We start from the raw sequence: 23,599 nt of genomic DNA, 5'->3' as shown, positions 1-23,599 counted from the left end.
GTTGGTGAAGCTGGGGTGGAACGGCCTGGTATTTGAGGTCCACAGTGACATACGCTCTGTCTTCCCACCATCCATAGCACTGATGATTGTTTGAATCGTTATTGTTGCAAAATTGCTCATTCACAGACTGATAGAGTCAGAGGTGTGGGTCATGGACAAAGGTCCCTCGGCCCTTCGAAGATATGCGTGTCAACCACCTTCCAAAGTCGCCTTATCCCATTTCCGACCACTATCCCCATGGCCTTGTATGCCATGGCATCGCAACTGCACATCCAAATACTTATTACATGTTAGGAGGGTGTCTGTGTCCACCACCCTTTCAGCTAGTGCATCCCACATTACTGTGTGCAAAAGTTCCTCATCACCTCACCTATCAACCTCAGCCCCTTACCTTAAATCAATGCCACCAGCTTACTCATCCCTCTACCAAGGGGAAAAGTTCCTTTCTGTCGACTCTAACTATGCCCCCTATAATGTTATAAAGCTCAATTATGTCACCTCAATCTCCTCTGCTCCAGGGTAAATATCCCCAGTCTATGCTATGTCTCTTCATAACTCCAACTCTCTAGCCTATAAAGCATCCTGGTCAGTGACCTCTACACTCTCTCCACTCCAATCACATCCCTCCCGTGAAACGCATATCACAACTGCACGCAGAACTATAGCTGTGGCCTAGGCAGCATTTTCTGCACTTGCAACATGACCTCCCTGTTCCTATATTCTATTCCTCGGCTAATAAAGGCAAGTATGGCATTTGCATTCTTAAATGTCTTATGTACCTGTCCTGCTACCTTAACGGGCCTGTTGACATGCCCAGCAAGGTCCCTCTGATCCTTCCTACTTACCATGGTCCTACCATTCCTAGTGTATTCCCGTACCTTGTTTCTCCTACCCAAATGCATCACCTCACACTTATCCACATAACAGTCCATTTGGCATTCCTTAGGCCATCTGACCAGCCGTCTGTATCCGCCTGTAATGTTTGGGTCTCCTCCTGACTATTTGCCACCCCACCAATATTCGTCTCCATAGGTTCTGGAAGGTTGAGTGCATAATGAGCCAGGGGGAAAGGGATGAAGTGTGTCACTGTGTGCACGCTAACTGCTCCAGTATCCTTGTCGTTATTTTCAGCTTCATCAGAGCCTGTCCACCAGGAGCAATTGCAGATGCCCCCTCTCACACCTGAGGGCCCTCAACTGTCACCTGCGTCACATAATTTCTGCAAGGCAGGCACCAGCGCAGATACTAGCACATTGGTGGGAATTGCAACATCGGCTAGTGTCCTGGGGCACATCGGAGAGGGCACTTCACAATCACTGGAGGAGCTGGCAGAGACAGAGAGTGCCGATGGCGCCAGCAGCCGGAGGACTGCAGGGGACCAGGCACATGCTGAATTGGGACATGATGATGTATCTCTGGAGTCGTCCGCCACGCAGTAGCTGCAGGAAATGCGGTGAGGTGTGCGGGAGCATCTGGGAGTGTTGCATGAGACTATGCTTCGCTTGGTGTCCGTGGTGGGTCAGTGATGCAATGAGCCTCATGGCAGAGCATCATGCTTCCTCCATGGAGTGAGTGGCAACTCTCGTGGAGAGGGGCTTCCAGGAGAACAAGCAGCTTCTCCTGGGGTTATGCTCGGACCTGCAAGCCCTCACAGCGCCAGTGGCCACAGCTGGTCATTGCCAATGTGGGAGGTGGTGTGAGCTTCAAGCTTCCCAGCTCGTTGCCCATCCATCGACAGTGAGCAGGGAGGTCCGGGACGACCTCACGTCGGCGGAGCAGCTGTCTGTCATATCTGCGGGCTCCTCTCATGGCGCTCCAGATGAGGGCAACAGCTGCTCCGCCTCTCTCCCAGTGACCGCTTCATCAGGTGAGGCTGCGACGACTGGGGAGATGCCAGCTGTGGACCTGACAGATCCCTCCCAGCCAGCACAGGCTCTGCGGGCCAGAGGACGGCCACCAAGGTCAACAGGACAGCAGAGTCAGCAGGTTGTCTCACAAGCCACTCTGAGCGATGGGGCGGCAACAAGACGTAGCACCCGTAAACATAAGCATAAGGCACCCTAGGCACACCATGGGTTTCTCACTAGTGCTTGTGTGTTGGCCCTAGATTAGGGAATTATGATTTGTTTATGGTTGAAAAACATTTTGTTTTCATTTTGTGTGACCTTATGATGGAGAAAATTAAATCCAGATGTATTACCATGGTTGAGGGTGGCTCCTTTATTCTGCATTTGTATGTTTTACATACATGTCATGAGTGTTTGAGTGGACATTGAGGTTTATGTCCAAAGCCCTTAGTTGCAGCTGATGAAGTGGCAGATGTAGCACTTAAGTGCCGACTATGGAAGCGCCAGGCAAGACTGGTCCTCCTGTTCCATTTGTGTGGAGCTAACTGAAGGTTCGTTGGATTAAAGTGTCCCAGGTGTCCCTGCCTCCTTGGTGTAGTCCCGGGTCAACGTTTAGCCCCTCATCATTCCCCTGTGCCTCCTCATCCTTATAATCAGTGCTGGACTCATCGTGTGCAGCCGCATCCACTGCGTCAACGTCTTCATTGTCCACTGCGCCCCCCCCTTTCCAGCGCAAGATTGTGGAGAGCGCAGCATGCAGCCACTATCACTGAGACAGGATCTGGGGAATACTGGAGTGCACCCCCTGAGCAGTCCAGGCATCGGAAGCACATCTTGAGAAGACCGGTGCTTCTCTCCACCACAGTGCTTGTGGAGGTGTGGCTCCTATTGTAGCACTGCTCAGCTTCTGTTCTTGGATAGCGGAGAGGCATCATGAGCCACCTTCTGAGGGGATAGCCCTTGTCACCCAGCAGCCAGCCATCAAGCCAAGCCGGCGCACTGAAGAGCCCCGGCACCTGGGAGTGTCTGAGGATGTAAGCGTCATGGAAGCTGCCTGGGTAACTTGCACAGACTTGTAGAATCTGCATCCTATGATCACACGCTATCTGCACGTTCATTGAGTGGAAGCCCTTCTTGTTGATGAAGGCACCGGGCTCACCTGCTAGCGTCTTGATGGCCACATGTGTGCAATCTATAGTGCCCTGGACACAGGGGAAGCCAGCAATGGCTGTGAAGCCTCTGGCTCACTGTGTCTGGTTTGCCTGGTCCCAGTAGAAGTGGATGAAGGTCAATGCACGCCTGAATAGAGCATCTGTGACCTGATTGACACAAGTGTGGACAGCTGATTGGGAGACACCGCAAAGATCAAGCACCGAGCCCTGGAAGTAGCCAGAGGCATAGAGGTTGAGGGCAACTGTGACCTTCAGAGTCACTGGCATGGGGTGTCCGCCCACACAGTTAGGAGAGAACTCAGGGCCAATCATCTGACAGATGTAGTTGACTGTCTCCCTTGACAGTCGGAGCCTCCTTCGGCACTGCACCTCAGTCATATTGAGGTAGCTGCTTCGCCGCCTGTATACCCTGGCAGCAGGATAGTGGCGTCTTCTGCGGCCCCTTCCACCTTGGACCAACTCTTGGTTCTGCGTCCCTTGTGCCTGCACCTGTACTCCCAAAGGTGGCTCCCCTGGAGGCTGATTGTACACTCCTGGCCTCCTCCTTATTCTTGCCCTCCCTTCCTCCTCAGAGGAGCTGCCTCCAGTGGACATGTCAGAACCCACACCCAGGCTAAAGGGAGGTCTCCGGAAAGCTGCAGGCCTGATAAAGGTTACTGACTGCAGAGTGCTAACCTGAAGGTTAAAAGTACACAGAAAGCTGCTGGAATTTGTTCTGAACTGCTACAGATCACCCAAGCAAGTTTAAAAAACTTACTGCAATAAATACTCACAGACCAGATTGACAACCCCACTGAGCCCTCTTATCCCGCCCATGGATTAGTTTTTAAAAAGTCTCTTACCCGCCTGCCTGTTGCACCCGTGCGCCGACCCGAAGATTGCACAGGCGCCTGAAAATCAGCATCGACTGCCAATTTAAGGGCCTTAACTAGCCCGTTAATTAATGGCAGGCACGCTTTGAACTTCATCGCGCACCCTCCCAGTGAAATATCACGATGGTGACATTGGGATGCTCACCCGACATCACTGCGTGCCATTTTACTGCGGGGCCCGCGGGCCCGCCCCCCCGCACGTCAAGCACAAAATTCTGCCCTAAAGGCTTTTCTCCTCACTACTTACGACACCGCCAATTTTCGTGTCATCTGCAAACTTACCGATCATACCTCCTATATTCACGTCTAAATCATTAATGTGCACTGCAAACAGCAAAGGTTCCAGCAATACACCGCTTGTCACAGGCTTTCAAATGCAACAACCTTCGACCATCACGTTCTGCCTCCTGCCACTAAACCAATTTTGGATCCAATTTGCCAAATTGCTCTGGATCCCATGGGCTCTTACCTTCTTGACCATTTTCTGATGCAGGACCTTGTCAAAGGCCTTACTGAAGTCCATGTAGACTACCTCAACTGCACTACCCTCATCTACACAACTAGTCATCTCCTCGAAAAATTCAATCAAACTTGTTAGACATGATCTTCCCCTGACAAAGCTGTGCTGACTATCCCTGATCAATCCCTGCCTCACCAAGTGGAGATTAATCCTGTCCCTCAGAGTTTTTTCCAATAGTTTCCCTACCATTGATGTTAGACTCATTGGCCTGTAATTACCTGGTTTATTCCTACTACCCTTCTTGAATAATGGTACCACATTTGCTGTCCTCCAATCCTCTGGTACCTCTCCTGTTGTCAGAGAGGATTTGAAAATATACTAAGTAAATATACTTTTCATACTAAGAATATCCCAGTTAATATTGGGTTGACATCACCTCTATTATTACCCTCCTATTTTTACACTTCTCTGAGATTTGCCTACATATCTGCTCCTCTATCTCCCCCTGACTGTTTGGAGGCCTTTAGTACACTCCCAGCAAAATGGTTACCCCCTTTTTGTTTTTAAGTTCTACCCATACAGCCTCATTTGAGGAACCTCCTAAGATACCATCCCTCCTTACTGCAGTAATTGACTCCTTGATCAATAGTGCAATACCACCTCCTCTTTTACACCCCACTGTGTCACACCTGAACATTCTATACCCTGGAACATTGAGCTGCTAGTCCTGCCCTTCCCTCAACCATGTCTTTGTGATAGCAACAATACTGCCGCCATTCCACCAGCGTTGGCCTCGGTGCGTTGGCATGCCAGCGCTATCACCTCAGACTGAAGGCAAATGTACTCCTCCATTGTGCCTTGTAATCTGAGGAGTGCAGCGGACATCCCTTCCTGATTTTCCTGAGCTTGCCTTTACAGCTATAGCCACTGAGACATGGCTGAGTCCAGAGGCTTATCATCTGACTTGGACTCAGCAGACTTCTAGCTTCCAGCAGTCCTCTGAGTGCCAGAGACCTGGGATGTCCCTGCTGACACCTGCTGTGGATCAGACAATGTGATGTAGTCACCAGATTGTGATCCTGAGGCTACTCTAAAGTTAGGTCCAGCCGTGGCGTGCATCTCTGCACTGGTGGAGGGTGTGGGTGAGCGCTGTGATGGGTCTTCAATGAAAGTGTCTTCAGATTCCTCTTCAGAGGTTTCTCTTGGGCTTGATTGGAGGCCCTGGGTCATGGACTCCGTCAGTTGTTTCCCAGATGTGCCTGCGAAAGCAAGGAGAGATAATTAGTGCATAGCAAGGGACTGTGGAGCAGGACACATCACTCACAGCATGGTGGTCTGATGAATGTTGCACTGCTGGATCCTCACTTGTTAGAGCAGCGCCGATCTCAGCGTCAGCACAGGACCGGTCCAGACCATCGCTGGCCAGCTGTTTGGCTCTATTTTCGAAGTCCGTGAGGACTTTGATTTCAGGCATTCCTCCACCTGTCTGTGACCTCTCCCTGTTGTTGTCCTGCACGAATAGAGATGGCGAGAGTGTAAGAAGAATGCCTGCCAGGCCAGATGATAAGTATGCCTGGCCTGCGTGGTCCCATGGACGGGATGAGGACAATGAAGGTGTGTGTGAGAGAGTGAATGGTGATGTCCCTTGAACTGGCAGCGAGTGAGGTCCCTATGGATGTGTGATGGGTTTGTGAGTGTGTGAGTTGACAATGATGAGAAGAGTGACTTACCCTGGCGGAACGGAGGAGATCATTCATCTTTTATAGGGACTGGGTGGCTGTCCTCTTTTGTAGGGTGTTGGCGCTGTCCACCGCTGCCACCTCCCATGCTGGATTGGTGATGTTGCTGCCCCTCCTGCGGCCAGAGTGGGGTTGGACATCACGACTGGCCTCCACTGCGTCCAAAAGGTGCTCAAGGGATGCGTCATTAAACCAGAGGGCTACAATCTTCTTGCCTTTCTGGGCCATGTCTTCTTTGCAGCAGTCCTTGCTTGAAAGCACTGAGAGGTGTCCGCGCAGCCTCACTGTGTTCGTGTGGCACTCAGCATGAGGAGGCGGTGAGATGATGGCGTTGCAGGCAAACGAGAGCCCACCCGCCATCAAAATGGTTGTTTCTCGGGAATGCATGATTAATGAGGCAGGATTGGAATAATACGATGTGAAAAGCCACCATTGCGCCCGATGGGTAAAACATCCTTTTCCCCACCCACTGCCGCACTTAGTGCAAATCTCGGATGATTCCACCCAATATTTCAGTGGTCAGAGGGCAAACAAGTTTTTGTTTCACATGCAAACTCTTATTCAGGTATGTTTCAAAGTATCTTGATCAGCTGTGTAATGAAGCACAGCTGACCCAATCTTACTGGTAACTGAGGTTAACACAGATGCATATTCCAATAGGAATCACTGGGCTGTTACCAGGATTGGGAATGTCGCCTGATTTCCACCCTTTACCAGGGCAGGCAGGCCAATTCTGGCACTCCTACTGTCATTCAGGCTGAGAATAGTTAACTCAATGTACACAAGTGATCAAACCTGAGACCTTCTGTTTTGTACAGTTCAGCTACATACTGCCCTTTGCCATTATCATTGGGGCCACTGAGGGCACATAGCTTAACATAATCTAATCAAAGGGAAATTGACTAACAACTTCTCTTGTAGTATTAATGGTTACAATATCTTGGAGCTTTTAAAGTGATGTAGATAAAGTTGTGGAAATGTGTTTTTTTTGGGATGTAGAAACATGGGAACATAAAAAATAGCCACAGGAGTAGGTCATTCAGCCCTTTGAGCCTGCTCCACCATTCAATATGATCTTGGCTGATCCTCTATCTCAATGCCATACTCCCGCTTTCTCTCCATACCCCTTGACGCCTTTAAAGTCCAGAAATCTATTTATTTCTTCTTAAATTGATTTGGCCTCCACAGCCTTCTGTGGTAGAGAATTTTCTCCTCACCTCAGTCCTAAATGGCCTACCCTGTATCCTGAGATAGTGACCCCTTATTCTGGACGACCCCCAGCCAGAGGAAACTTCATCCCTGCATCTAGTCTGTCCAGCCCTGTCAGAATGTTATACGTTTCAATGAGGTCCCCTCTCATTCTTCTATACTCCAGTGAATACAGGCCTAGTCGGCCCAATCTCTCCTCATACGACAATCCTGCCATCCCAGGAATCAGTCTGGTGAACCTTCGCTGCACCTCCTCTATGGCAAGTATATCATTGCTTACGTAAGGAGACCAAAACTGCTCACAATACTCGAGGGATGGTCTCACCAATGCCCTATATGGCTGCAGTAAGACAGCCTTGCTCCTGTGCTCAAGTCCTCTCGCAATGAAGGCCAACATACCATTTACCTTAACTACTTGCTGCACCTACATGCTTGCTTTTGGTGACTGGTGTACAAGGACACCCAGGTCCCTTTGTACATCAACATTTCCCAATCTATCACCATTTAAATAATACTCTGCCATTCTGGTTTTCCCACTGAAGTGGATAACTACACACTTATCCAGATTATACTGCATCTGCCATGTATTTTCCCACTCACTCAACCTCTCTAAATCGGCTTGAAGCCTCTTAACACCCTCCTAACTGCTCACATTCCCACCAAGTTTCGTGTTGTCAGCAAACTTGGAAATATTACATTTGGTTCCCTCATCCAAATCATTGATATATATTGTGAATAGCTGAGGTCCAAGCACTGATCCCTGTGGTACCCCACTAGTAACTGCCTACCACTCCAAAAAGGATCCATTTATTCCTCCCCTGTTTCCTGTCTGATAACCAATTCTCAATCCATGCCAATATATTAGCCCCAATCCCATGTGCTTTAATTTTACACACTAACCTCTTACCTGGAACCTTATCAAAAGCTTTCTGAAAATCCGAATACACCACATCCATTGGTTCTTCCTTATATATTCTGCTAGTTACGTCCTCAAAAAAACTCCAGTTGTTTGTCAAACATGATTTCCCTTTCATAAATCCATGTTGACTTTGTCTAATCCCGTTGATATTTTTTAAGTGTCCTGTTATCACATCCTTTATAATAGACTCTAGTATTTTCCCTATTACTAATGTTAGGCTAACCAGTGTGTATTTCCATGTTTACTCCCTCCCTCCTATTTTAAATAGTAGGGTTATATTTGCCACCCTCCAATCTGCTGGGAATGTTCCAGAATCTATAGAATTTTGGAAGGTGACAACCAATGCATTCACTATTTCCATGGCCACCTCCTTTAATACCTTGGAATGTAGATTATCAGCCCCTGGGGATTTATCAGCTTTCAGTCCCATTAATTTCTCCAGTACTATTGTTTTTATAATATTAATTTCCTTCAATTCGTCCTTCTCACTAGATCCTTGCTTCCCTAGCATTTCTGGGAGTCATTTGTGTCTTCCTCCGTGAAGACAGAACTAAAGTAGTCGTTCACTTGTTCTGCCATTATAAATTCTGCCATTATAAATTCTCCCATTTCATACTGTAAGGGACCTACATTTGTCTTCTAGAATCTTTTTCTTCTTACATACTTTTGGAACTTTTACAGTCCACTTTTATGTTCCTTGCAAGTTTACTCTCATACTCTATTTTTCCCCTCTTAATCAATCTTCTTGGTCCTCCTTTGTTGAATTCTAAACTATCCTAATCCTCAGGCTTGCTACTTTTTCTAGCAACCTTATATGAAGTTAGATCTTTGGGTTCTCTTTAGATCTAATACTATCCTTAATTTCTTTTGTTAGCCATGGTTGGGCCGCTTTTCCTGTTATGCTTTTGCACCAGAAAAGAATGTATAACTGTTGCAATGCATACATTTGTTCTTTAAATGTTGGCCATTGTCTGTACACCATCATGTCTTTTAATGAGGGTCCCCCCCAATCTATCTTAGCCAACTCACTCCTCATACCTTTGTAATTTCCCTTGTTTAGATTTAGGACCCTAGTTTCAGATCACATTACTACACTTTCCATCCTAATGAAGAATGTTATGGTCACTGCTCCCTAAAGGACCCCGCACAACACAATTATTGCACAATACAAAATCTAGGATACCCTGTTCCCTAGTCGGTTCCTCAAAATACTGGTCGACAAAACCATCTTGTACACACTCCAGGAATCGATCTGCCACAGTATTATTGTAAGGGGAGGCAGTGATGTAGTGGTATTGTCACTGGACTGGTAATCCAGAGAGCCAGAGTAATGTTCCGGGGTCCTGGCAGATGGTTGAATTTGAATTCAATAAATATCTGGAATTAAAAGTCTATTGATAACCATTGTCAATTGTCAGAAAAGCCCATCTGGTTCACTAAAGTCCTTTAGGAAGGAAACCTGCTGTCCTTACTTGGTCTACTGTTTGGATGGCTATAGACAATGCCCACTAATGTTTTCTGCCCCTTGTTGCTTCTTAGCTCCATCCAGACTGATTCTAGATTTTTTGACTCAATATCCTCTCTCACTATTGCACTGATTTCATCCTTAACTAACTACGCCATGCCACCTCTTCTTCCTTTTTGCCTGTCCTTCCCAAATATCGAGTGCCCTTGGATATTCAGTTCTCAGCCTTGGGCACCATGCAGCCATGTAATTAGAATCATAAAGTACCCATTTCCATCTATTTGCGATGTTAATTTGTCTACTTTATTGCGAATGCTCCATTCATTCAGATAGAGTGCCTTTAGACTTGTCTTTTTAACAGTTTTACATATTTGTTTTGTACTATGGCCCTATTTGCTGTCAGTCCTTGTTTCCTCTGCCTTCCACTTTTGCTTTCTACTTTTGTGTTTTTCATTCTTATTTTGTTTCCCTCTCTTGTGTGTCCCTGCTCAGGTTCCTATCCCTGAGAGGAAACTGGTCCCAGTGCTGCTGGGGTGCAACCCATCCAGCTTATACAGGTCCCATCTTCCCCAGAACTGGTCCCAAAGCCTCAGGGATCGAAATCCCTCCCTCCTTCACCATCTCTCCAACCACGCATTCATTTGGTCTATTCTCCGATTCCTGATCTTGCTAGCATGTGGCAATGGGAGTAATCCAGAGATTACTGCCTTTGAGGTCCTGCTTTTTAATTTATTTCCGAGCTTCATTCTGCTTTCAGGACCTTATCCCTCTTTTTACCTATGTCGTTGATACCAATATGGACCACGGCCTCTATCTGTTCACCCTCCCCCCTTTGGAATGCCCTGCAGCCTAACATCCTTGACCCTGGCACCAGGGAGGCAACATACCATCCTGGTGTCACGTTTGCGGCCGCAGAAACATCTATCTGTTCCCCTTACAATAGAATCCCCTGTCACTATTGCTCTCCCACTCTTTTTTTCTCCCTGCCCCGTGCAGCTGAGCCACTCATGGTATCACAGACTTGGCTCTTGCTGCACTCCCCTGAGAAACTACTCTTGCTGCATTCCCCTGAGAAACTATCTCTCCCAGCAGTATCAAAATGGAAAAACTGTTAGAGAGAAAGATGGACCCCGGGGACTCGTGCACTACCTGCCTTGTGCTTTTATTCTGTCTGGCGGTCACCCATTCCCTTTCTGCCTGTGCACTCTTTACCTGTGGTGTAACCACCTCACTGTATGTGCTATCCATGAAGATCTCATCCTTGCAGATGCTCCACAATGACTCCAGCCGAAACCCAGATTTTGAGTAGCTACAGCTGGAGACACTCCCTGCGCATGTGTCGTCCTGGACACTGGAAGTATCCCTGACTTCCCACATGGCATAGTAGGAACATTCCATTTGGTCAAGCTGCCCTGCCATCACTTAGCCTTAAATTACTCCCTTTACTTTTACTAATATTAAGGACAGAAGAAATACTTACCAGGTCCTACTTACTAAGGCCACCACTCTTCTTACTGAGGAAAGGTAGAAAATGAAAGAATCACCTCCTTCCCTTTTCACTGAACTCCCTCATTCACTAAACTCCAACTTAAGCACTCTAATGCAGCCCAAAGCAGCACTCCAGTGCAGACAAGACAGCACTATAGATGGTCTGCTTTTATGCTGTCTTAATCTAGCTTCTGAATCTAGCTCCTGTTTAAACCAGTTAACTAATTAACTAGCTGTAGCTGCAAGCAGAGCCTATATAACTCCTGTTTTTAGGCTGGACTAAAACTCACCTTCTTCCAACCCAAGAGCAACTTTTAGTTAGTTGCTTAATTAAAGAAAGATTAGACTTTAGATAGAAATTAACCCTTAAAAGTCCCTCTCTCCAACTTATGCACTTTAATGCAGCCCAAAGCAGCACTCCAGTACAGCGTGAAGCTCTTCTGTTTTTTTTAATGAGAGTTTCAGTTTGCTGCTATGGACTCTCAGAAAAATTCTGCACTGGGCCTCAACACCATACCTAACATTTAATGAAAACATGTTTTAATGTCTTTTTAATCATTTCAGAGTTCAGTTGTACACAAATTATATTAGCACTGTATGGATTGGTTGTGTCATTACGGTCATAAAGAATAATTCTGAAATATTCATTGTGTTGAATTAACATTTTTTAATTTGTTATTGCATGCACTATATTGACATTAACGCATCTAATAAAGATTCTCAGAAATAACAGCATCACATCATCATAGTTACACAACTGTTTAAGCAGCAAGGTCTGTTACCAATTTTTAATCTGTCAATTTTTCTATCTACCCCAAGGAGAGAACAGAAAAGGCACGTTAACAGATCTGGAAGTCAGTGGTACCGTTTACTAAAGAACTGAGAAAGGATGAAAATGAGTCAAAACGCATGGTGCAGGATGCCAGAGAGGCCGGGAACAATAAATAATGGAGATAAATCAAGAGGTAGTTCATTCTGAATTTGAATACGGAAACTGTAGGAAGAAAAGAGTCTTTTGTGTGCTGCGTTAGCTGTTCTTAACGTGAGACGCAGTAGGAGGAAAATAGGGAGTCTCACAGTTTAGAGGTTCTGGAAAAGAATAAGTAACAGAAGGATTACTCTAGCACCCTGGCTAGAGTCATAACAGAAACAATGATGTAAGGCAAAATGCACAGGATCTAATGAAAGTCAAACAGATTAAGCCAATCAGATTCATTCCAGCGTGGGGGGAGTGGGGAGGGGGTGGGGTATGGCAGACTGGTTGTTTCTAACCCATTTGATGTATCTCACTGAGTATAACTAACTTGGGGAAATGTAATGGAAATTATATACCATGACTTTCAGAAAGCTTTTGACACGGTTCCTCGCTAGAATGTTTAGCAAGAGAAATACCAATTAGACAGCTGTAACCACTGGAGATCCCAAGAGATTGAACCACGATATTCGTGATATATATAATGATGTTGTGCAGTTCATCAATAAATTAAAATGTCTGCTTGTGGTGAGACAGCATGAAGTTCTCAAGAGAGAAATATTATTTAAAGAGATTCACAAATAGCTAGGAAATGGCATAAGAACAAAACAAACAAAAACAATACACAGCATAGTAATAATCAGTTACCAATTTGAGGACGCAATGAATTAAGTGAGATTATTTGTCTCTAAAGAGAAAATGTTGCATTTACAATTGTTGTTAAATGATTTGTTTGCTTGTCCCCACACCATGCCTTACCTCACTGAGCAAGGGAAGGATTTATTTGAAACATACTTACACTTTTGCCACAAATGTTTCAAGAACACGGGTTTCATCAGTAAGGCTCAAAACCTCAGATATTCGGACATAAACCTGAGGGAGAAAAAAATATATAATGAGGCGTTTTGGGTCAAAATTATGCAAAAATGAATTTACAATTGATTCATGGATTTGTAATTGAAAGGTTGAAGTTTGCAAGTCAGAAGCATGGACATTAGTTTCAATTTTGAGTACAAATATATTCTGAGGTCAGGCTGGAATTTTCCTCACCTATAAGTGAAGAGCCCAGAAAGCTGTTCAGTATCTGAGGCCAGCAAAGGTGGGTAGCAATCAGCTGTGGTTACTTGCAACTCAACAACTCGTATTTATATAGCACCTCTAATGGAGGAAAGCCACCTGAGCCACTCCACAGGAGTGTAATTAGACAAAATATGACATCAAGCCAGATATAGGGCAGTATTTAATGCAGATGATGGGGGCCTCGCCCGCACACTGGAGGGCCAGTGAGTGCCCAACATTGCTTCCTTTAGGGAAGGCCCATTGAATTAGTGGTCAGTGGCAGGCCTTCACAGGGCTGAGGGCCCCCGGGGTGGAAGTCACATCCTAAGAACTGCCTACCAATCAGAGGCCAACAGCTGTGCAACATGGGCAGCACCAGTGGGAGGCCCTGGATTGCTGAGGGACCCCAGGCCAAAGTTGAGGGCAAACAAATGCAGCTGAGGAAACTGAGTACAGACTTGGAGTTTGGTGAGAGTGGGAGTTCAGTGAAGGGGGGAGTGGGAAACAAGGTGTTTGTTTCCTTTTTCTATCTTTCTCACCCTGTAGGAATTGGTTCTTACTCTTCTACAGGGAAAGGAGCTAGCTGTTTGATGAGTAGTTGGTAAGTGGGTAAGTTTTATTCTATCCCAAAGGTTTAAAAAGCACACAAATTCGTAGTAAAGTTAAATATATAAAAAAGCAACATAAATAAGTGAATAACATATTTAACTAATTATTTAAAACACAATAAGGATGGCAGGACAAGTGATGTGTCAAGGTTGCAACATGTAGGAGCTCCTGGATAACATTGTGATCCAGGGCAAACACGTCTACAGTAAATGTTTGCAGTTTGAGGAACTTCAGCTCAGAGTCTTTGAGCTGGAGGCTGAGCTGCAGACTCTGCGACACATCAGGGAGGGGGAAAGTTACCTGGATGCTTTGTACCAGGAGGCAGTCACACCCCTGAGGGTAGAGTGTTCTGATTTGGTCAGTGGTCAGAGACAGGAGGGTGTGACTGCGAGTGAGGCAGACAAGGGGACCCAGAGGGCAGGAGTGCAGGAGTGTGAGTCTCTTCAATTGTCCAATAGGTTTGAGGTTCTTTCAGCTTGTTTGGTCGAGAGTGGCGGCTGGAGGGTGGATAAGCAAACTGACCATGGCACCATGGTACAGGAAGCCATTCAAGTGAGGGGAGCAAAACGGAATGTACTGACAGCAGGGGACAGTATAGCAAGGCAGATTGACACTGTTCTCTGCAGAAAAGAGCGAGAGTCCAGGTGGCTGTGTTGCCTGCCCGGTGCCAGGGTTCGGGACATATGCTCAGGGCTAGAGAGGAACTTGAGTTGGGAGGAGGAGGATCCAGTTGTCGTGGTCCTTGTAGGTGCCAATGACATAGGCAGAACTAGGAAAGAGGTTCTGCATAGAGAGTATGAGGAGCTAGGCACTAAATTGAAAAACAAAACCTCAAAGGTTATAATCTCTGGATTATTACTTGAGCAGCATGCAAATAAGCATAGGCTCCATAAAATTAGAGAGATGTATTAGTAGCTCAAAGACTGGTATGGGAGAAGTGTGTTCTGGTTTGTGGGGCACTGGCACCAGTATTGGGGAAAGTGGGGGCTGTACTGTTGGGACAGTCTACGCCTGAACCATGCTGGGACCAGTGTTCTTGTGAGCTGGATAACTAGGAAAGTAGAGAGGGCTTTAAACTAAATAGTGGGGGAAAGGAATCAAATGTGGAAAGATGTAATACATCTAAGTGTAGAGATAAGGTAAGAGAGGAGAATAGTAATATGGGAAATGAGGGTGGGAGAATGGCATGAAGGGACAGAGAGAAAAAAACCTAAGAATGCACAAATAATCAAGAGTAGGTGTTACAAGGATAACAAAAAGACTAAACTAAAGGCGACTAGCATTAATAACAAAGTGAACAAATTGATAGTGCACATTGAAGTAAATAAATATGATCTGATAGCTATTACAGAGACGTAGCTGCAGGATGACAAGGATTGGGTCCTGAATATTGAGGTGTGTAAGACATTCAAGAAGAATAGGAAGCTAAATAAAGGGGGAGTGGAAGCACTGTTAATCAAGGACGCCTTTTGTGCAATAGTTAGAGATGACCTTGGATCAAGAGATCAGGATTTAGAATCGGTTTGGTTGGATAGGGGAAAGAAGTTGCAAGTGGGAGTGGTCTACAGGCACCCTAACAGTAACCACAATGTAGGACAAAGTATACAAGAAGAAATGTTGAGTGCTTGTGATAAAGGGATGGCAATAACCATCGGTGATTTTAATCTACATATAAACTGGAAAAATCAGATTGGCAGAAGTAGCCTGGATGAGGAGTTCATAGAATATTTTTGAGATAGTTTCTTAAAGCAGCACATTCTGGAACCAACCAGAGGATAGGTTACATTAGACTTGGTATTGTGTAATGTGCCAGGATTAATTAATGACCTCAGAGTAAAGACACCCCAAGGTAGCAATGACCACAGTATGATTGAATTTTACATCCAGTTTGAAAGGTCTAAGACCAGTATTTTAAACTTAAGTAAGAGCAACTATGTGGGCATGAAAGCTGAGCTAGCTGACATGGGCTGGGATACTAGGCTAGGGGATAGATCAATAGAGAAGCAGTGGCAGACATTTAAGGGGATATTTTGGAATACTCAGAGTAAGTATGTTCTTACTATAAAGAAAAAGTCTAAAGGGAGGACCCACCATCTATGGTTAACTAAAGAAGTTAGGGAAAGCATCAAATTTAAGGAAAAAAACGTATAACTGCGCCAGATGAGTGGCTGGTCAGAATATAAAGAACGGCAGAGAATGACTAAAAGGTTAATCAGGAGAAATAAATTAGAGTATGTGAGGAAGCTAACTTGAAATGTAAAAATGGATAGCAAAAGTTTCTACAGGTATTTAAACAGGAAAAGAGTAGGTAAAGTGAATTTTGGTCTTCTAGAGAGTGAGAATGGGAAGTAGGTAATTAGGAAATGGTGGATGAAATGAACAAATATTTTACTTTTGTCTTCCCTATAGAGGATACAAAAAACATTCCAGTAATAGCTATAAATCAGGAGGCAGAGGGGAGAGAGGAACTTGGTGAAATTACAATCACTAGGGAATCAGTACTGAGCAAGCTGATGGAGTTGCGGGCTGACAAGTCTCGGGGTCCTGATGGACTTCACTCTAGGGTCTTAAAAGAGGTGGCTAATGACGTAGAAGATGTGTTGGTTTTAATTTTCCAGAATTCGCTAGGCTCTGGAAAGATTCCATCAGATTGGAAAGAAGCAAATAGAACACCTCTATTCAAGAAGGTAGGGAAGCAGAAAACAGGAAACTATAGACCAGTTAGCTTGACATCTGTCATGGGGAAGGTGTTAGAATCGACCACGAAGAGGTTATAGCTGGGCACTTAGAAAAACTCAAGGTAATCGGGAGTCAGCATGATTTTATGAAAGGGAAATCATGTATAACCAATTTATCAGAGTTCTTTGAAGGAGTAACATGTGCTGTGGATACAAAGGAGCCTGTAGACGTACTGTACTTGGATTTCCAGAAAGCATTTGATAAGGTGCCACATCAAAGGTTATTGCGGAAAATAAAAACTCACGGTGTATGGGGTAACATATTAGCCTGACGAGAAAATTGGTTGGTTGACACAAAACAGAAAGTATGCATAAATGGGTCTTTGTCTAATTGGCAGAATGTGAAGAGTGAAGTCCACAGGATAATGTGACAAAATGTGTAGTTGTTCACTTTGGCAGGAAGAATAAAAAAGCAGAGTATTACTTAAATGGAGAACGGCTGCAGAATTCCAAGGTGCAGCGCGACCTTGGTGTTCTCGTGCATGAATCATAAAAAGTTAGTATGCAGGTACAGCATGTAATCAAGAAGGCTAATGAAATGCTATCCTTTGTTATGAGAGAAATTGAACATAAAAGTAAGGATGTTATGCTTCAGCTGTACAGGAGATTGTTGAGACTGCACCTCAAATACTGTGTGTAGTTTTGGTCTCCTTATTTAAGGAAGGATGCTTTGGAGGCGGTTCAGAGGAGGTTTACTAAGTTGACACCTGAATGAACAGGTTGTCTTATGAGGATAGGTTGTACAGACTGGGCTCATTTCCTTTGGGGTTTAGAAGAGTGAAGGGTGATTTGATTTAAGTATATAAGATCCTGAATGATTTTGACAAGGTGGGCATGGAAAGAATGTTTCCTCTTGTGAGTGAGTCCAGAATTTGGGGGCACTGTTTTAAAATTAGGGGTCGCCCTTTTAGGACAGAGATGAGGATAATTTTTTTCTCTCAGAGGGTTGTGCAATTTTGGAACTCTCTGCCTCAAAAGACGGTGTAAGCAGGGTCACTGAATATTTTTAAGGCAGAGGTAGGTAAGATTCCTTTTAGGCAAGGGTATCAAAGGTTATCGGGGGTCAATGGGAATATGGAACTCGAAACAAACACTTCAGCCATGATCTTATTGAATGGCAGAGCAGGTTCGAGGGGCCAAATGGCCTACTCCTGCTCCTATTTCTTATGTCCGTATGTTCATATGAGTGATGGTGGGATGGGGATCGTGAGGTGGGGGAGGTCATAGAGGAGAGGGCGTCGGCAGCAAAGGCAGAGGGACAGCTCTCAGTCATCTGATGTCAGGTCCCTCTACCAGGCACTGAGTGCCTTTGAATGCCAGTGACGGCTGAATGAAGCCCTTAAGTGGGCACTAATTGCTGACTTAAGGGCCTCAATTGGCATCGGGCAATTGATTTGATAATTGAGACTTAATTGGGCAGAAGCGGGAAGGCGGTGGGGTCCTCACCTGTCACCCTCCTGCCTAATTAATACTCGTTTTGGGGGAGAGCATTAAATTCCACCCTTAGATATATTCGGGCAGGTAACAGAAAGTTTGGCCAAAATAATGAGTGTCTTAAAGGAGGAAAGAGGTAGAGAGAGAGAGAGATTTAGGGAGGAATTCCCAGAGCTCAGGGCCTAAAGAGTTAAAGGCACAGCCACTAACGGTGAGGCGATGGATATAAGCAAGAGGCCAGAATTGAAGGACTGCAGAGCTCGTGGAGGAAACTAACTTATTAGCTTATTCTTCACTAATTTAATTTTCCCTTAGGTATCAACATCATGCTGTGTCAGCTCTATGTACATTGGGGGATCTGTTAGCAGTTTTGACCAGGTCCAGCAAAACATGTGAAAATATTTCCCCAAGTTCCTCTTTATTCATGGGTGTGGGTCAGGAATCTGGCCAGGAAAACTAAAACGCTCACCTGCATCCATATGTTGCTGAGAATTTTACAGTTAACACAGTGCTAAAAGAACTGTCTGTGCTCTGCTGCCACTATCAAGATCAAGTATGGAGTTTAAGATGCTGGCTTTAACTAATTGGAGTTATATCACACCTAATGCAAAGCTGAAGCTTTGTCAGTAAGGTCACAGACCTGAAGCATATACTTTTTCTCTCTCTATAGATGCTGCCAGATCTGCTGAATATTTGCAGCATTTCTGTTTTTATTAAAGTTTTGTGGGACTGTCTCACATCACTTGCCTAAATTCAATTGGGATGACTTCATACTCAAATGTTGGTTTGACATTTGTCAGTGCTTGTTTCAAAGCATCTATTACAGTAAAGTGCAAATCATGCCGAAACAATTTCCAACAATTATCCAACCAAAATGAAATGAAAAAAAAGGACTATCTCTGTCATTTTCTGTCTTGCAACCAATTCTTGAAACTTAGGAATAGACAGCCTGTTCAACTTCTTGGATGAAGAGAAACATTGAATGATACAGCTTGGGGGAGACCCATTGTGTCTGTACTTGACAGGTCTATAAAACAGCTAATAATAGAATAAAAGGGCTTTAAAAAAATTAATAGATCCAATGACCGATGAAAAGTGGGTGTATCCAAGTCTGTGCAGTCAAGCTTTTAATAAAAATAGAAAATGCTGGACGATGCAGCAAATCAGTCACCATCTGAGTAAAGGATGTAATCAATTAGAGGTGAAGTTACGAAAGCTCTCAACCTGAAATGTCAAACTGTCATTTTCTCCTTTCTGATGCTGACTGATCCTCTGTGCATTTCCTGCACTTAAATATTTCTAATTGCCAGATTCTGCAGTTTCTTCTTTTTAATCTCTGTACAATCTTTTAATTTTGTATGTAGGAAATTATATTTTAAAAAATGACAATGTGGTGGCTTACAGGGGAAATTATTGGTCATTAGTTCCAGAATGCATCCTACATCATGTACTTGATTTCCAACTAAACAGGTGTATTAGCAGGCTATTGAAACCAAATCAAATGCATATATGCGGTCTTAATTTTGCCATTCAAAAGTGCAAGCCCTACCAGGGAACAGAGCTGCGACAGTAAAGGAGCATGCAAAACAGAAGTTTAAAAAATACAAGGTAACAATGAAGCAACCTTTTAATCCACAATCATCCTTGTAACTGTTTCCAATCCTTTTATCGTCTATTAGTCTGGATACCCATGATCCCATCAAATACCATGTCAACCCTTTCATCCCATGGGCTCTCCTCTACCGCTGGGACTCCACACACTGGGCTTGAGTGACAGGCATGATTATTAGCTCCTAAATCCATTTATCTGCCCCATTGAACAGTAAATTGAGGCACTCGTTAACAATGACAACAACCTTCTTTTGTTTCTACTGTTCAAGCATTAAGTGAGGTATTTTTTAATTTACTCAAAGTGAAACCATTTGTTCCTATGAATATGTATGTAGCACAGTTTTAAACAGATCTAATCCATTTAAATGAGTACCATGTAGCAATAGCTGCCTATTAAGTGGATATAAATGAAGAGAAACAAATTCTACCTACATGGGCTTGGCTAACAGATTAAAATATATATTAGAAAATATTAGACACTGATCAGGCAGCGATGCACATTTCATATTCTTAAATAGTGTTGTTTTGTCGTGCTCATCGTCATTTATATATTTGACTTAAAGAAGAAACTTTTTTTAAAAAGTGACAGCAGTCATTTCATTTTTTTTGTCTCTAATCAGAGTAACACAAAGCCAATGTTTCACGTGTTCTAGAAAGCATTACTTGTTTAAAAAACAATCACAGTGCAAGTAATGTTTCAGTGCTGGGAACGGCTCACAAATCAAAAGGAAATTATTTACAGTGTCTGTGATATTTCAGGTTTAAAACAAAAGCAGAAAATGCTGGAAATACGCAGCAGGGTTGTCAGTATCTGAGAGAGATAAGGCAGGGTAATGTTGCTTCTGGGCAGGCCCAATAAAGAATCTCCAGATGAAGCCTTTTCCCGCAGATGCTGACATGCCCATGTATTTTCAGTTCTTCTTTCACATTTCTAATATCTACAGTTTGTTTTTAAATCAGCAGTGTGCCAGTTTGGCTCAGTTGGTAAAATTCTCCCCCAAATCAGGTGGGTTGTGGGTTCAAGCCTCACTTCAGCACATTGTCTTGGCTGACACTCGAGTGCAGTAGTGAGGGAGTGCTGCATCATCAGAGGTTAAATTAAAGCCCCAACTTCCTATTCAGGCAACCCAATATTAAGGATCCCTGGTCCATTATTCAAAGGTTAAAGGCTTTTGCCCAGTGTCCTGACTAACACTCCTTCTTCAACAACTCCACCAAAAAAATGGACTAATTTCTCATTCCTGCCATTGCTATTTGTGTGTTGTTTGCAAGAGAGCTGCTATATTTTTTTTTGATATGTAATAACATTGACTGCAACCCGAAAGGAACACATCTGGTGTGAAATTCTTTGCGATGTCTTGATAAATATGATGGAGTGATGCATAAATACAAGTTCTTCTTTTCTCCATGAAGATTTAAGAAAACATCTGTGAAAAATCTTAATGCTTGTATTAATTCCTGTATATCTCAACATTACACTTTTTCTAGATTCATCTGAGAAAATATATCTCATTGCTAAATGGTCAATTGCTAATAAATTCTGAATTGAATTCAGGACCTCAACCAGAGGAGAAAAATCACAACGCGCAAACAGATTTAAAACACATCAGTATCTGCAAAGCCAGGCTTGCTAATGACATAGAATTATTTACGCTTTACAACAATTTGCATTTATATAGCACTTTAAAACAGTAAAATATCCTAACGTGCCTCGCAGAAACTTCATCAAACAAAATTTGAGACCAAGCTACTTAAGGGGATATTAGTGCAGATGACCAAGAAAGGTAGAATTAAGGAGCATCTTAGAGGAGGAAAGAAAGGTAGAGAGGCTGAGAGGTTTAAGGCCTTGGCAGTTGAAAGTACAGTCACCAATGGTGGAAAGATATAAATCTGAGATAGGCAAGATGCCAGAATTGGAGGAGCTCAGATTTCACAGAGGATTGTGGGATTGGAGGAGATTGCAGAGATAGGGAGGGAGGAGAATACAGAGGAAAAACAACAATAAGAATTTAAAATCCAGACAGTGCTTAACTGGGTGCTTAATGCAGGGTCGAAAGCAAGTGTGTGCTTATGGTGGTGGGGGGTGGGGTGGGGGGGTGGGATGGGGCGGCCGTGGGTGAGAAATGTGGTGTGGAAATGGGTGAATAGGACTTGGTGCAAGTTAAGATATAAGCAGCAAAGTTCTGGAAAAGTTGAAGTTTTTGGAGGGTAAGCAAGGTGGCTGACCATGAGTGTGCTGGAATAGTCAGGCTGAGAGATAATAAAGGTAAGGATGAGGGTTTCAGCAGGAAACGAACTGGGACATGGGCAGAGTCAGGTGATATTATGGAGGTGAAAACAGGTGATCTTAATGACGGAACGGGTAAGTGGTTGGAAGATCACATCGATGTCAAATATGACACCAAGGTTGCGAACAGCCCCAGACAGCGATCAAGGAGAGGGGTGGAGTCGATGGCTGGGAAATAGAGTTTGTGGCAAGGACCAATGACAATGACTGTGGTCTTTGCAATATTTAGCTGAAGGAAAAAAAATTCTGCTCTTTGAGTTCTGGATATTGAAGCAGTCATTTTTTTATTTTAGTTTAGGGACAGTTAAATCTATGCTCTAACATTTCAAGTCTTGCCAACATTTCCTTGGCAGTTGTTGTGAAGTGGACATGTAAATGCTGTAAAATGCTCTTTAATGGAGAGCATTATTCAACTTTGCTGAATTGCTAATGGGGTGACAAACACAAACTAGAGAGAACACAGGATTTATTTAAATAATTGATAATCGCAGCTCATACTGCTGACTTTTGAGTTCTTCAGGCTATTTCCTTTTTGAACTCATTAAAACTTCCCTTTCTTAACACACCAGTGTAACTCCAACATACACCGGATGCCCTGGTTCCTGCTGCCTGCAATATCAGAAACACAGACTAAGGAAAAGTTACTGCACCGATCGATGGCCAGTCAAACTTCAGATACAATGTTCCATCCTTTAATTGCTATATACTTTTAATTCATGTGGTGATCCTCACACTTCATTGGGGAAAGAGTTAACATATGAAAATTCTATAAGGGAAAGGTTATAGCTATTAATGTGAAAGACTGCACTAAAATGCAGGAAGACAAACAAACTCGCAGAGTGGGCACATAAACAGCAAGTGAAATTCAATATAGCCAAGAGTGAAGTGGTTCATTTTGGTAGGAGGAATAAGGAGGCCTCTTACTTCTTGGAAGGTAAGAAATTGTATAGGCTGAAGGAGAATACATATACATAAATTACTAAAGGTAGCAACACAAGTCGATAAAATCATGAAAGATGCAAAACAAAGTACTGGGGCTAATTTCTAGAGGAACCAAAGATAAAAGCAGGGAGTTAATGTTAAATTTGTAAAGAATCTCAGATCACATGATGTACAGTTCTGAGATGGAACTTTATGAGTGCCACAGGGATGGGAGTTGGGGCGGGGCGGTTGATGCAGGGGTCTTGCCCACCTGTTGGAGAACTGGTGGGAACCCCATGTCACTTATCTCTTGGAGGCCTGATACAATTACCAGGTAATCCGGTACTTGCCTGGACAATGTCGCATCCCACCAAATTAAGTATCCTGCTCCCGAGAGCCAATCAGAGGCTTGCTACTCTGCGGAACCAGCAACGCCATGAGGAGCGGTGGCCTCTGCCACTATTATACTTGGGCTGGCAGGAGGGAACAGTGATGGATCCCCACATAGAGGTCAGTGTGGACGGGATGAGGTTCACCAGCCGGGTTATGGCAATGTTCAGAAATAAGGGCTGAGGGTGGCTTCCTGTAGGAACACTCACACCCCACCCCCCTCCCCAATGTCACGTCCCTCGATCAGGCACAGAGTGGCTGTGAATGAAGGGCTTTCCCCTCGGTAGGCCGCTGGCAAACCCAACAGGGTTTACTGGGTTGCCTCCCTAGCTGGCAATTCCCCTTCCCACTGCTAGTTAAATCTAGTGGTGGCAGGGTGAAGCCCTTAAGTGGCTACTTAATGGCC

The 23,599-nt window shown here is 44.2% G+C and overlaps 1 protein-coding gene across 1 annotated transcript in view; it reads right to left on the bottom strand.

The window, feature by feature from the left end:
* LOC144685323 (ran-binding protein 17-like) overlaps positions 1–23,599 on the bottom strand; it is a 947,082-nt gene that overhangs the window by 445,339 nt on the left and 478,144 nt on the right. Inside the window, exon 15 of the mRNA XM_078549733.1 lies at positions 12,944–13,017. Coding sequence (XP_078405859.1) covers positions 12,944–13,017 — 74 coding nt within the window. The remainder of the gene's footprint in view (positions 1–12,943; positions 13,018–23,599) is intronic.

This window comes from Cetorhinus maximus, chromosome 10, assembly GCF_964194155.1.
Source record: "Cetorhinus maximus chromosome 10, sCetMax3.hap1.1, whole genome shotgun sequence".
NCBI lineage: Eukaryota > Metazoa > Chordata > Chondrichthyes > Lamniformes > Cetorhinidae > Cetorhinus > Cetorhinus maximus.
The sequence above is the reverse complement of the archived record's forward strand: the minus strand, read 5'-3'. Positions and strand labels throughout refer to the sequence as shown.